This window comes from Nanorana parkeri, unplaced genomic scaffold (assembly GCF_000935625.1).
Source record: "Nanorana parkeri isolate BGI_ZX_2015 unplaced genomic scaffold, ASM93562v1 scaffold90, whole genome shotgun sequence".
NCBI classification, from domain to species: Eukaryota; Metazoa; Chordata; class Amphibia; order Anura; family Dicroglossidae; genus Nanorana; species Nanorana parkeri.
In genome coordinates, this window is record NW_017306358.1 from 630341 (window position 1) to 646296 (window position 15956).

Below are 15956 nucleotides of genomic sequence, written 5' to 3' on the forward strand. Positions count from 1 at the left end.
TAGCCGACCTGTGACAATGAGACTGTTACAGGTCGGCTCAGTAGATCGGGAGGTGAGCGAACACATACTGGCGTTCGCTCACCTCTCGATCCTGTCATGGCTCTCTGCCGTGACAGGGGAGGGGCTGGATTCCCCCCTCCCCGCTCCGATCCGCCAGCGCTGACTGGCAGAACGGACGGGGAGGGGGCGGGTACAGCTGGCTCTGCGTCTAGATAGGCAGAACCAGCTGTCAGTCACACAGCTGGGCGGATCCAGACATAATTGTCGAGATCCGCTTCAGCTGCGGCGTCTTAGTATACAGCGAGCAGCAGCTCGCGGTATACTGCGGCATCTCAGTATACAGCGAGCAGCAGCTCGCGGTATACTGAGCCTAGGGTGACGGGAGGACTAGTTTGTGTCCTCCCGTTACCCTAAGGAGAACTATGGGGGAAAGCCTTAACCCCATAGTTCTCCTTTAATGTACCATTGGAAGTGTTTTGTTATCTCTGTTCCATATGTGCAAGAATATACCTGTTGAACCTATCAGAAATTCAGAGCTTTCCTGTGCAGGATTCCTGTTTTATCTTCAGGAGCCTAATTAGTCCTCCCAGTTCTTATCTTAGGTCTACAATCAGTAGCAATTAGTCCCTATGTTGTGCAGACGTGGAGAAGGGGAGTGGTTCAGTAGTTTAGCAAAAAACAGAGCAAGGCTGACGCCATTCAGTGCACAAGTGCTGTGTGTTGTCAACTCACAACAGGACTTAGAAGCTGAGTGCATTTCTGTCAGATCAGCATGTATTTTTCTGTTTTTGCAGGATCTTTGGGAGCCCATTTATATTTGAGCACTGTGTTAAGCACATGCTTAATACATGTTAGCATGCATTCAGTTAAGGCAATCCATTGAAAACCATGGGTTTCTGATGAACAAATGCTGTATGTCCTGGTTATCGGACGTGTCAAAATGTTTGACAAAATGCACTATGGTGCTTTTCCATGCGTTGCTATAGTATGAGGTTCACACACTTATAACTCATGTTGTATAAAAGTGTGTGTTTTAGCAAACCCTTTAAAAATAAAAGTACAGAAAATACCTGTTGATTTGCCAGAAATCAAGTGAGCTCCTAACTTGCTTGAGTTGGCAACACAATGCCTCTGCTAGATGGAGATCCCAAGCAGTGTTGTCAGCCCTGTCCAGGCCTTTCTTGCTGGACACCTCCCCTTTCCTCAACTCCAAAACATAAGATTGATGTTCTGTAGTCCAGAATGGAGAACTTAGACTTGGCCTCCAGCCTTATTGCCAGGATCACTAGTGGAACATCTTCAAATGCAGAGTATGGGATTATTAAACTGGTGTATTTATAGAACAAACTCATTGCGATAAGTAATGTCACTTTAGAAAAGTTTTTCATGATTATATCTATTTGTAATGCCGATTCTTCCAAGCCTTTCTTGTAACTATGATTACTATTGTGACAACATAACCGTTACTGACCTTGAAGTACAGTGCTGGAAGTGGCTGTACTGACTTGGACTAAGCCTAGTTGTATAAACATTGAGTGTACATATAATGTTCCTGAATACCTGCAAACCTCTCTTGTGTATTTGATGCTACACTAAGACAAAACACCTTCATATCCCACACTGGTAGAGTGCTCAGAATTGATATGTTATTCAGAGATAAAGTTACGTGTGGAATACAAAATGCACGTTTTAATCCCATGCATATGTGACCGAATTCACTTTTGATATCTAGGCAGCCTTTTATCTACAAATCAGTTGTGTGGAAGATAATGTGGTGCTCAGTTTAGTGTTTTGAAGTGGGTCAGGTACCTGTGGGATCCCCATGATACAGAACAAATATAGTGGAATAAACCAAAATATCAAGGTACCAGTCTATCTTTTCATCACTAGTACAGAAATGAATGCAATGTACTGTAGTGGGCCTCAGGTGGACATTTTCAAACACATTTCAGTATAAATGCAACTAAGAAAAATAATTGTGGGTCTCCACATAGCCACCATTTTAAGATGTCCTTTTGTCATTTGACCTTAATTGTCCTCATTTAAATCCTCCCTTTAGTTCTGTGGGACAAAGCTCAAGATCATTTGGCTGCCCTGGGCAACTGGATCTAGAATTCCTCTTTTGGTGTCCTTTCATGCTAGTGGGACCCACTAAAGAAATAATGCATTACATTTTGGACCCAATAGAATGTTTAATTTGTTTTCTGGGCTACAATAATTGTAGAATTAAAGAAAAAAATTACTTTTAGATATTTTTACTAAGATGCTTTTGTCTCCAGGACATAGCTGCATGGATATCTAAAATGTGAGTTATGCCAAAAAACACACATTAGTTTTATCTTGTGGCCATAACGTGATTTATTTATAACATACCTCTACACATCCCCCCTTCAATCCATCAAGAATTCCGCTGCCTGACTCAGTGGCTGCCGCTGCCAACGCTCAGTGGCTGCCACTCCTCTCTGCCAATTCCTCCACTGGCTTCCAATATTGCAACACATAACATTTAGAATACTTAACAGCAGCGTACAAAGCCATCCACAACTCAGCCCTTGGCTACATCACCAACCTCATCTCAAAATATTACCCAAATCTTCGTCCTCTCCACTCCTCCCAAGACCTCCTGCTGTTTAGGTCCCTCATCACTTCCTCCCATGCTCGCCTCCCAGACTTCTCCCATCCTCTGGAACTCTGTACCACAACCTATCCAGCTAACTCTTAATCTGTCTGCCTTTAGGTGATCCCTGAAAACTCACCTCTTCAGGGAAGCCTCTGCCACCTTCTCTTAAAAACTGTACATCTGCTCCTTCAATCAGCTCATCTCTCACATTTATCACCTTCTCTATCACTTGCCCCTCCTTGTAGATTGCAAGCTTTTATGAGCAGGGTCCTTCTAATCCTTTTGTATGGTATTGTAATTGTACTGTCTCCCCATATGTTGTAAAGCACTTCACAAACTGTTAGCACTATATATATCCTGGATAATAATAATATCTTTCACACAGTAGATTAATCTATAATGTGTTTCAAACAGTAGATGCAGCTGTAAAAGCAGCTGTATTGTAGTTCACTGATCTATATAGCAGACAAGTTTCTCCGGAAACACCTCACATTCTGTTTTGGTGTGTCTTCAAGCCTCAGTGATCTTGGAGCATGCATTTATCTTATAGATCAACAATGTTTGTTGCAACAGGTGTAGCACAACAATTAACCCCTTTGGTCAAATACTCTTTGGCATAGGTAAAAATTTACATCCAATAACAAATTCAGATATATGTCAGTTCTTCTGATCTTCAGATGTTGTTCCAATTTTAAAGTGGTCTTAAAGCCAAAATTTATTTCTTTTTAGCTTTGGATAAGCGTAGATAAGGGTTAAAATCCATATCAGAATTTTTTTTTGCTGCCTGTGTTCTGCTGGGTAAGTTTTCCTTGACTTCCAGTCTCGGAGATGCCAAAAGGAAGTGAGGGGTATTCCCATCTTAGCCAGTTGTCATCAGAACATTTGTCTGTAACATTTCCTTTCACCTCTTGCTCTCGTGACAACTCTAAGGGTATACGCATATAGGTATGTACTGTGCCCAAGCACATTTGACCCCCAAAGTCCAATTTGTTTGAGTAGTGTGATCGCTCTGTACTGTGCCCTGGCCCTCTTGAAAGAGGTATTCTAGGACATGGTTCAGTGCGACTCCAACACAGTACGCATATATATATATATTTTCGCTGACCATGCCTTAGTATGGAACCTAAATACTGGAGCAGATTAGATCCATTCGTGCCCACTCAAGTAATGTGGTACAGATGATGCAAGCAAGCTCAAGTCCGGCACAATGCAAGCACAGGAAATTTGCTTGTGCCTGGCTCAGTATTAGTGCACACCAGTTAAGGAGTGTGGAGGGGAGACAACCAGGAATGGGCATGCCTTGTGTGATGACAGCCTATAATATAGGATTTCCCTTAACTTTCTGTCTTCACAATGACAATGATCACCAGGAAAAATACAGAGGTAAATCTCCTCGGCGTGGACACAGAGCTTAGTAAAAACACACTTTTACTTAGAACTCAAACCTTAAGCAATGGATAATTAATTTTAATGGCAACATATGGAGGAAAATAATTGTGTAGCAATAGAATATGTTCTAGAGCTTTAGGGTTCATACCGCAAGAAGGCCATACATTGCACAGCCCAACATATTTCTCTGGCCAGGAGTGACTGGTGCACCGTACCGCTGGGTGCATCTAGTCTGTATTATTCAGTAACAGACTGGATGAAGCTATAGCTGTATGGGTATACTGTATATGCCGATGACAGCATAAGCTTCCATATGGGGCCCATAGACGTGTCCCCAAATGCAAACTGCCTGCACACGTCTGAAAGTAGAATGCTGTACCTACTTATGTACTGTAGATTGCAACTGGTCTGTAGGTATAATCATTTTCAGTGAACAACCTAGGCCAAAATAGCTGAATTGGAAAAATTCTTCAATTCAGCTCAATTTCCAGTTCAGCTAAGTTGTCCTAGATTGTTCACTTCTCCTGCCTTCTCCAAACTCTTCACCCTTTTGTGATTAACCCTGTAGATTACGGGTTCCTTAGGATTAAAGAAGTTGAGAAAGGCTGCTTTGACTACACATTTGGATGCATATAGGAAGCAAAGTCTACCTGCTTAGTACTTTTTTTTTTCTTTAAATAATTTCCCTTCGATGTTTGCAAGTATTGGATGATAAAACAACAGAGATAGAGAGGAAGTATCCTCCCAGAGACCCAGTAAGATAAACTGGGTATGGTTTATGACCTTGGTTGCAGTGTTTGCTGGATGCTCGTTAGTATCTTAGCAGTTGATTACACTCATTGCCTGGACTTAGAGTCTAGGATTATTAATAATGGGTCTAGAGACTGTGCCTGTACCTAATTTGTTCTCTGTAACCAACATGCCTTATAGTGAATTTGACAGCATTTCTGACTGAGATGCTGGTCTGCAGGTGCTGGTGGCTTTTTGTACAGGTTTTTCTTCCCGGAGGCCCACATGTTAGCTGAAGGTGTATACACAAGTGATGGTTACAAGCACAGGGAGTGGCACGTCTGATTTTGAATATAAACTTTGAACACGTCAGAGTATCATTTGTACACTGTTTCTTTTTAAAATCTCATCCACTTTGCCTGAGGTCCCTTCTTCTTTCTGTAGTTTCCTTCAGGTGTTTTTTTTTAACTTTTGGCTTTTTATGGGGGGTTTTTTTCTGCTTTTACCTCTCTTATGGTGAAATTGAGATTTGTTTTAGAGTCATAACCCTCTTATATATAAACAGATTTTATGTAACTATTTTCCCATTACTCACCCCTAGGCACAGACAGCAAATCCCAAGGTAGAAAATGATCACCCTTCCTTTTTATGAAAATTGTACTATATAATAGTAATGTGCTTGTACAGAGAACATGATTAAGTGCTTGTTCCCACCATGTCCATTGAGCTGTGTTTTTCTGCACACTGCCACACACTTGGTGTGAAGAATTGTTTTCTATGTGCCCTGTTCACACCATACATGTGGTGCTAAATTAAGTCATATATTACCCTGCAACCCAACACTGACAACATTTGTGATGCCAGAATTTTCAACAAGATATATCACATTATTTCTATATCCGCAAGTGTTCTTTGTTCCCTGTCATTGTTTTTTAAAGTTGTGTGAAAACTGGCAATTGCATCAGGTTTTGGTCTTTGGTGCAATTACAGATATCAGATAATGATCTATTCATTCAGCCTTTAATGTAATGTCCATTTGTGTGTACACCCCACCCAGCCGTGGCAGCCAGATTCTGCTTAAGTAGCCCCCAAGAAAGGTTGAGAATGCAGATCTAATGTATGTAACTGTGTTGAACTTGAGGAAATCACACTCGGGGCAGGTTTACACAATTTTCAAGGCCAGATCTGGTCCGTAAAATGGTGTGAACCTGCCTGCAGTTCCAGTGCATTCCAGACCAGACAAAATGAGACATGCAGTATTTTTCTGGTCTGGAACGGACTGCACTGGTGTCAACAGAGGCCAATAATAGCATAGGGATACATTAGGATGCATTTTGGGTCCGGAAACAATCTGGTCTGGTCTGGAGATTATCTGGATGTGGTGTGAATGGGCCCTCAATGGCTACATGTTTTATATAGGATTATTTAATGGATGGTAAAGTCAGACGTATACCTTGCACCTGCTTTTTTAGTATTTACCTGCAATTTACCCAGGGCAAATGTTCAAACATAATTTAAAGTAGTATTAAACGCTCAAACTTTTTTTTTTTCAAAAATGAATCTAGATCAACCAAATGTACATTACCCAGCAAATAATTTCTTTACATTTTTGCCTAAGCAACTACAGTCATCATGTTTCCAAGCAGCTGGCTTTAACTCTCTCAGCTCAGCTTCCCTGAACTTCCTGTCCAGTACAAGATCACAAGGGGGCAGCTCATTCACCAGCAGCTGCCCATCTACTAGCTTGGAAAAGGGAGAAGGGAGGAAGGAGAAGAGGGTAGCAGGGGCAAGGGCAGCCTCTTGCCTTGTTCTGCCTGTCTGTTTGTGCAAACACACATGGCTTAATAGCACACACAAGGGTTACTCCATAGGACCCTGCAAGGGAATGGAGCCACCATAAAACAGGATATCGGGGGTAATGGTCAAGGGGACCAGCTGATTCTGCAGGAAACTGAAACATTTGAACATCAAGAAGCATCATGCATTGTAAGTGATTTCATCAGCATCTGAAATAGTTTAAAAATCCTTTGACTTTAATATGACTTTAAGCTGTATGAGCACGGTCAATTTGGCAAGGTGCTCATAGCCTATATATAGTGAGCACTGTGGCACTGTGTAGAAGATGGTGGGATTGCAAGTAGAGCTGCTTCCACATGTTGTACAGTAGAGAACCCAGCCCATAATTTCCATGTTAATAGACTGACAACGCTTCAGCTTGTAGATGTGAACACTCACAAATCATTTAAAGTCAATGCTTTGTTTTCATGTACACACTGCTGATGACTGTGAATGTGGTGACTTTCATGTTCTTTTCTTTGATCTTCTCCTTGCATACCTTGCAACCTATTAAACCAAAAGTAAGATGTTTTATTAACATTAGTGTTGCCTGTAGAATGTATATTTGTTACTTCAATTTATATTCCATCAAAATGATACTCTGTATTAGCAGTGAAGTCCTGCAGGTGTTCCACTGCTATTCATATTGTTTTTTTAAATATACACTGCTATTCGGATTTGATACAATTTTATTATATTATACAACAATATTATTACATTAATATTGGTCTAGGTCAGGGGTAGTGAACCTCAGCACTCCAGGTCTTGTAGTACTACAAGTCCCATAAGGCATTACAAGACTTTGACAGCCACAGGCATGACTCACAGAATGGGACTTGTAGTTTCGGCACAGCTGGAGTGCCAAGGTTGCCTACCCCTGGTCTATAATATGGTATTCTGCATAATCATATAACCACTCAATACTATAGCTCACCACACACGTTACAATCTGATTGTACAATATACTTTACATCTAACCACAAGTATGTAGTGCAAGGGTCTGCTTTATTAGATTGATTAAGCAGGTCCTCAAATTTCAAATTCAATTGGCTAGGTTGAATTTTTGCCACCCATATTGCATAGTTTTGGTAGATCTCAAGTGGATTATACAGATTGTACAGTTGACGTGTATGGTGAGCCTGACAGTGAGATAAAGGCGTAAACCCCAACACTAGCAGAAAACTTTTTTTGGCTTAGAACCTCTGTCAAGTTTTCATCACTGTCTGTGTCTCCACTGGGGAGATGTCTCCTCACTTCCTCCCTAAACCGCTCTAAGAGGTCAGAGGAACAGACTGTGATGGGCAAACCCTCCAGTGGCATCAGACATGCCTATTTGTCCTAGTGACCCCAGTTCTTAAATCAGAGTACATTTTCCCCAATGGTGTCACAAACGGCAACAATAATCCAACAGAAGTTCCAATCCTTCCCCATTCTATTCAAATCTGAAACAAAAAGGTTTAGGCTGGATAATTGTAAGTATATATCTTAAATAGAAAAAGATCTAGAGATATGTTTGTTTTCAGTAGCATTTATTTATCATCTTTTTCTTATTGTACTTTTCAGTACAATTTACCAAACTGTAAAGAGGGATGGTAATTGGATTGGCATTTAAGTCTGAAACGGTGGAGCATATTAATGGTGGGACAGTGGAAAATATTAACACTTTACCTTTTTTCACCAACAGTGTGATTTTTAAATCTGAGCAGATATGAAAGGTCACCATTTTCAACTGGTGATGTATTCCTAGATGTATAGAAATTCAGCTAGTATAATAACCTAAATCTGTCTTTATGCTGATTTCCTGTAATCCACCTCTCAGCATCACGCAGCGTAAATGAAGAAGAGGTAACTATGAGTCAAGTTTTTGTGCATTACACTGTGCTGTCAACCTAACACTGGTAGTTGGCGGACTGGATGAGAGCGCAATGAACTTCTCTGCATGGGGATGTCCCTCTAAAGTATAATTAGCAAGCTGGAGGATGGGTCTTTGATAAACCTGTATTGCTGAACAGCAGTCAAGAAAAGTAGGGTCACTGACCTGGTTATGCTGCTTGGAAATGTGATGAAATCACATGATTGGCTTAGCAGAATTCCAAATCATCTGGCGGCCAAATTAGTACACAGTGCTGACAAAGATAAGAGAACAGAGAGGTGACCTTATTAGTCATGCTGCTGCTCCTTCACAGTCCAATCACAGGCAGGGGGCTGGGTGGTGACCAAGCTGTGTTGCCTAACTGCAGTAGACTGTGAAATTGTCAGGACTGTTCAGACAGTAATACAATAATTTCACAGATAAAATCCCTTATATGTATTTTAATGGTGCATTTATCCATTTGCATGGAACCCAGCTTTAACTTCTGTTTGATCTTGCTCCACTTGTCTGGATATCTGTATTCCATTTCTGTGTCTCATGATTGATACACATAAGTACATAGTGACATTTCTAAAATTTTTACTTACAAAGAGCATCACAGTGCTCAAAGTGATTGCAATATGATGAGTTATTGACCTGTTGTGACTTTTGTGTTCTTTTAAACTCTTAGATATTTATAGTGACTATGTAGGAATGGCATTTTTAGACTTGTAATAAGTACAGCTGTGTGGGTTATATGTGGCCACCATCTTTATCTGTATACATATAAAGTTGTATACTGTACATACAAGGGAGGCTTTTCCAAATGTGGAATAATTACTCCATGGATGGCCCATTATAGTAAATACTCTTAGTTGCAAAAGTGTATTTAATAGATGAAAAGTAAAACTAGAGCATAGCATGTCCCAGTCCCAAAGTAGTCAATGTGCTCAGCATGTCCCAAACAGTATGCCTATTGTGTTCAGTATGTCCGTGCCAGAAAACTCAGTTCACATAACAGGTCCTTGGTAGAGTATCCATTGTGTATAGTATGTCCCTGGCAGAATATTTAATGTGCTCAGCATGTCCCAAACAGTATGCGCTTATTGTCTTCAGTATGTCCTTGCCAGAAAACTCAGTTCACTTAGTAAGCCCCTAGTAGATTATGTCCAGTGTCCATAATATTTCCTTGCCAGTATGCCTATGGTCCTCAGCATGTCCTCCACAGATCCCTAGCATTGCTCAGTGTGTTCAGCATGTCCCAGTGAGAGAGTCCCTAGTACTTAGCATGTTTCTGGCAGCGTGCTCCTCTATTCGTATGTCCCTCACAGAGTATTTTTTGTGGTTGTCATGAAGCTGACCGAGAATCCATAGATGGCACCAGAAGAGTAGCAATGTAGGTGATACCTTTCTTTGTCTAACTGAATATATTTTGGGGGGTAAGATTTTTTTTCTTCAGAAATTGTTTCTTACATGCCTGACAGAAGAAAACAGAGTGCTTACAAAAGCTTACACTCAAAAATATATCCATCTAGGCAACATTTGTGGGCTGTGCATGGCCTGTTCATATATCCAAGTGACCGTTATTAGGAAGAATCAATTCAGTTTAATGGATATGATTCATTAGATGTCGGCGTTCTAGTGTACGTAGACCTTAAACGGACCACTTTATGGCACATAACATTCTCTGCAATAATAATGATGGTAATATCAGGCTTGTTTGGAAACAGGAAATACATGCGTCTCTTCATGGAGGTGTTATGCACAGTTTTAGTGGCAGGTTTCCAAAGCTAACAATGTTTTCCCCCACTCTTTTGTAATGTGGTATGCACCTTCATGCTGATGACATAAATGTCACTGGCCAGTTCAAACAAAAGATGTTTGGGTATTGTTTGGCTATGATAAGCCGATTATGGTTTGTGAAGCATTTTGTCAATAGGCTCGAAGGCACCTGCTGAGAGGAGCAGAGTTGATCACAGATAATGGTTGGATAGATATACAACATGCCCCCCTTAACTTGTTGTGCAATGTAACATGTTAAAAACAAAACCTAAATAGCATAGGTTTATGAAAAACAGGAAACTGTTTTAATGGATGTAGAGTGGAAACAAAAATATTCAGAGTATGGAAACAACTTGTATTAGAATCATTTTTCAACGTGATTTTGTTATAAGAAAATGTAAAGTGTATATGATTTCCATGTTTTCATGTTGAGAACATCTTTAGCTTCATTGGAGTTCAACTGAACTAGACGTTCAGAGTTGTTCTGGCAGTTATTGTGGACTTAGAATGATGTGGAACTCCTGATAAAAAAAACAAAATTTAATTATGGGAATAGTGCGAATATGTTTAATCCTTTGTCCATCCACAACTACAATAAATGTTTTGGCTGGATTCATTTTACACTTTTGTAAGTTATTTGCCATTTTCATAGTTATGGGGGTCTTTTTTGGTTTTTTTTAGCAAGCACCTTCTCCAAATTCACATGACCATACCATACATTCGGATTACCAGAAAACATGTATTAGACATACTTGTGTATTCCCCAGACCACTCTTAAGAAATAAAGGAAGATATATGGATATGATTTGCTAATGGAATAGATGTTGAAAAGCGGCGATTACTATGATTTTATCTGGAGCCAGTAAATGGAGGAGGGAAGGATGAGCCAAGATAGTTGACGATGCTGCTAAGTGCGGCTGTTTATTGCAGAGGCTACTAACCCACTGTAAATTGTATTGCTGTAAAGATAAGATGACAGCTAGTTAGCCATCAATAAAATACATTCAGAAATCGCAGAAACATTGATTCCACTAACTTGTACATATATCTTTCAGGGATCACATTCCCCAGCCGGTTCCCTTTGTATTATTCTTTACATTGTTTTTAGTGTTGTGTAATGAGGTCCGTCATGAGGAATTACAGGGGCTGATATTAGGAATATAATGCTGATATCAATTTCCTATCCACAACTAAAACAAACGTTTAAGATTGAGAAAGCATGAGAGCCATTGAAAAAATATGTTCTTTATTATAACTTAAATATTTCCAATGAATTATTTTTTAACTGTTTGTATTCACGTTATATTATAAATGTTTCTTTTATAACTGTATTAGTAGTCTGCTTTAGATTTGTTGATTCTTCACCCTCATTAATTTGCTTCTGATGCATTTCTATTAAGGAGAAATGTAGAGTAAAAAATATTTTTTTTTTTCCTGAACCTATTTGGATCTTTAAAGTAAAATCAGGGCTGTTTTAAACATATATATGTCTTATGTAAAATCACTCCTCTGTCCTTTAGTAGTAAGGATAAACTTAGTAGGTTAGTTTTCCTTGTATGCTCTTTGGAGGTGCCCTTTCTGGTGTGTCTTAAGTTTGGAATTCTGCTTTGGGGTCTATTTAGTCATAACATGTTATGAATTCTCTTACCAGCGAGTTGTGTAGCAGCCTCCTGTTTAGAGAACACCACAACATTTCATTTTGATTCTCTTGGATTAGAGAGTGTTGCCATTTGTCACTTCACTTTATCTGTTGTACTAAACATTGTAAAAAATATATCCAAAAAATTACTAGACATTAGCTCTTGTTTTCATTTCAGGAACTTAGGTTTTATGCTGGCATAATGTCATATCATAGACATTTTATGTAGAAAGAATGATCAATGTACCCACTTCAAAAATATTCACATCTCCTTCTATATCTATTAGATAATTTGTTAATCTTCACACCACCACCATCATTTCTATAGTGGTTTCGATGGGGCATAAAGACTAAATTTCTTCCTTACTTTTTGTTATAAAGCATATCTTTTTTTTTTACCCAACATGTTTTGCCACATATGTGGCTTCATCGAGGTTTTTTGTGATATGGTATAGACATAACCAAAGGTAAACAGTTAAAGCCTAATTACCTTTAGTCCTTTTTGTTTTTATGCTGCATTTTATAGCATTTATACAGATATCACCCAACCTCTCCTCTTTGTTCCTCCCAAAATCCCCTGCTCTCTAGCTCCCTCATCACTTCCTCTCATATCTACCTCCAGAACTTCTCTAGAGCCTCTCCCATCCTCTGTAACTCACAACTGTAGTCTCTTTAGTTATCTCCTCTTCTGTCTGCCTTTGGGCAAACCCTAACAGCTAATTTTTTCAGGGAAGTTTATCCCGACACTACCTAAAGCTAGCCATACACTGTTAGATTTTTTTTCCTTCAGCCTACGGGCTAAAAACAATAATCTAACATATTCCTCCATCCATGCAAATGAATGTGGATGTGCGAATCTCCCGCTGCTACTAATGTATTCTGACAGTGGCGGGCTGCGACTGCAGCTAATTGGTTGGTTTTACTTAGGGATCATTCAGACGGGTGTGCACACCTGTAAAAAGACCAGATTCCAGAAGGGACACGTGGGGTGTGTATTTGCACGCAGCAATCTGTTCCCTATGGGAGGATGCGGCTGCTCATAATTACACATGGTCACATGCACACTCGAATCTGCACATCCGTCCACTCGTCTGAATGAGCACTTAAAAAAGAACTCTGAGAATACATTTTCTTAACCCTTGCAGTGTAGGGGTAGCCCCACTGCAAGGGTTAAGAATAGTTATGCCAAGAGTTCTTTTTTTAATGACCCATATTATTTTTTTTACTTGCAAAATGACAACTGATGGGGGGTATATGTAGAAAGTAGAGATGTTCAGATACTTGTGCCGATACTTGGCATTTTCATGAGAACTACCAGGGTCGCAGCAGTTGCAGCTGGAAAATATTTACATTAAAACAGGGATGCACAAATCCCAGGAGCCCTGTATGCTCCTTAAAAATGACAGCTTCCTCTTAACTTTTGAGTTTTTCTCTAGTCTAGTCTTAGAGCTGGAAAAGTATCTGTACTTGTACCGAGTACGGTACTTGGTATCTGAACATCCCTAGTAGAAAGTATAATTGTTTTACGGAATTAATGCATGTTCATTGTGTTTACTGAAAAAAAACCTTAGACATGTTTGCTTCGCAATTTCTAAATATGTTTAGGGGGGAAGTAATCTGGTTGCCATATTGCTGAGATATACCATGAATTGTTTATATTATACTCATATTTTGTCTTTTCTCTTCATTCTACAGATGGTATTCATAGTGTTACTGCTCACTGCACTCTACGTGTTACCATCATCACAGATGACATGCTGACCAATAGCATCACCGTCCGATTGGAAAATATGTCCCAGGAGAAGTTTCTATCTCCGCTTCTATCTCGGTTTGTGGAAGGGGTGGCAACTGTGCTGTCTACTACCAAGGAGGGCATTTTTGTCTTTAATATTCAGAATGATACGGATGTAAGCTCCAACATCCTGAATGTGACATTCTCTGCCCTACTACCTGGAGGAGTCCGCAACAAGTTCTTCCATTCTGAGGATTTACAAGAACAAATTTATCTGAACAGGACCCTGCTCACCATGATTTCCACCCAACGTGTTCTGCCATTTGATGATAATATATGTCTCAGGGAACCTTGTGAGAATTACATGAAATGTGTATCGGTGCTAAAGTTTGATAGCTCCGCACCTTTCATAACTTCTAATACAGTGCTTTTCCGACCTATTCATCCAATCAATGGATTACGCTGCCGCTGCCCCCCTGGATTTACTGGGGACTATTGTGAAACAGAGATTGACCTCTGTTACTCCAACCCTTGTGGCAAGAATGGGCTGTGTCGAAGTAGGGAAGGTGGATATTCTTGCGAGTGCAATGAAGAATACACAGGTATGTCAATGGAAATATTAAATAATATACATTATACATACTGAAAGCAGCTTAGGATGGGACACTTTGGTTTGTGCGGTTTACTACCCACCATTACTTTCTCTACTGTGTCAATAAATAGGCATATAATGTATCTTACTGTAAATTACTGGCTAATATACCCGTTTTATTTTACTTTTAATTATATTTTATGTTTATTTGGTAAGGTTGCACAAAGAGAATAGATTTTGGAAAATGCAATAGCAATAGAAACCAATCAAAAGTCATCTAACTGACCAGACTGCAGTAAACTAAAATCTGATTGGGTGCCCCTCTACTTACTAAAAAAGTAGAGGGGCTTTCTATTGTTTGTAAAATCTTTTTTTTTTTTTATAGTTCAATAAGTTCAATAACCCATAGCTACCAATAAGCTTTTTATATTAGTAAAATATGAATTATAATCTGAGTTGCATGTGGTACGTCACTTGGTTTTTCATTATTTTCCCACTGGCGTATATAAATTGAACCATATATTTGATTTATATATTTTTTTTAAATTGTTATATCGCTAGTAACTCCTTTTTTTAAAAATCTCTTTATTGGGTAAGAACCTCAGTCATGGCTGTCTGTGCGTTTGTTAATTAAAAATAGTTTTCGCCATGACTTTCAGTATTCTGAAAATGAATGCTGTAACAGTTGTTATCTGTAACTGTGGTTGCAGCCACTTAGTGCATGTTAATGTGAACCATTGTTCATCCAGTGAATGAAGCTGAAGTTGAATCATTCTGGTTGGCGTGGTAATGCTGGATGGAATGCAGAGTCAGTCTCTGGACTCCCTCTATTCCATTTACTCATCAGGCAACATTTTGGAAATATGTAACTGCAAAATGTTACAATCTGTCATTCTTATCATAAGTCTTACTAAGGACTGATGATGGAACACGACAGAGAAATAGTTTAGTTCACAATTCTCAGCTCATAGCCAAACATTAAAAAATATCTGATCCATTTCCTCCCGGGGATAATCATAGCCTAATGTCACCATTCTTCCTTCCAATACTTTGAAGTACCTTACCAGACCTACTGCAATTATTAGTAATTTATACATGTTGAAAGTTATCCTATCTTGGCAGTCTTGTGTTACTAACACTGAGTAAACTGATCCACAACATGCATTTTTTTGTAACAAGACTACAGTTTAATCAGTCTTCTTGTCCCGTTTTGGTACCTAAAATGCTATATTTCTCAAATGTGTTAGGTAAGCATTTTTGAACCTCATGACAAGAAAATTTGTTATGGTTAATGAACTCATATTCAGCTTAATGACTTTACATCTTTTTAAAGTTTCTATATGAGCATAGCCATTACTCATAGGAATCATAACTTGTTGTACCATCAGTAGTCACCCATTCCTGGCTTTCAGTACTGGTCCCAGGGGTAAACCTTGAGCATGGATCTCCCACCACTGCTTTTTCAACAAAATTTGATTACAAAAGTTAAAGCGCAGGTCTGTGTAGTATGCTACATGAACGAATTCCCAACATTCAATAGTAACATCTCACAGCTTTGAACACTTTTGGGGACCTGTGACATTTCCTGTATAAAATGAAAGTTGATATTTCATGGCAAAAAAAACAGTTACCTGTATGCTTTGTTTTAAAATGCTAATATATGTACATTAACCTATTCACAGTTTGCTCTGCTGAGGTCAAACATTTCCAATATGGATTTTTACTTGGTTGCATTGAGTTACTGCACTTTAGAATGTGTGCTTAAAGTGAACATGTACCCCATTT

General features: G+C 39.2%; 1 protein-coding gene across 1 annotated transcript in view; it reads left to right on the top strand.

The window, feature by feature from the left end:
• Positions 1 to 15956, top strand: part of CELSR1 (cadherin EGF LAG seven-pass G-type receptor 1) — a 146362-nt gene that overhangs the window by 40249 nt on the left and 90157 nt on the right. The window contains exon 2 of the mRNA XM_018552503.1: positions 13543 to 14181. Coding sequence (XP_018408005.1) covers positions 13543 to 14181 — 639 coding nt within the window. The remainder of the gene's footprint in view (positions 1 to 13542; positions 14182 to 15956) is intronic.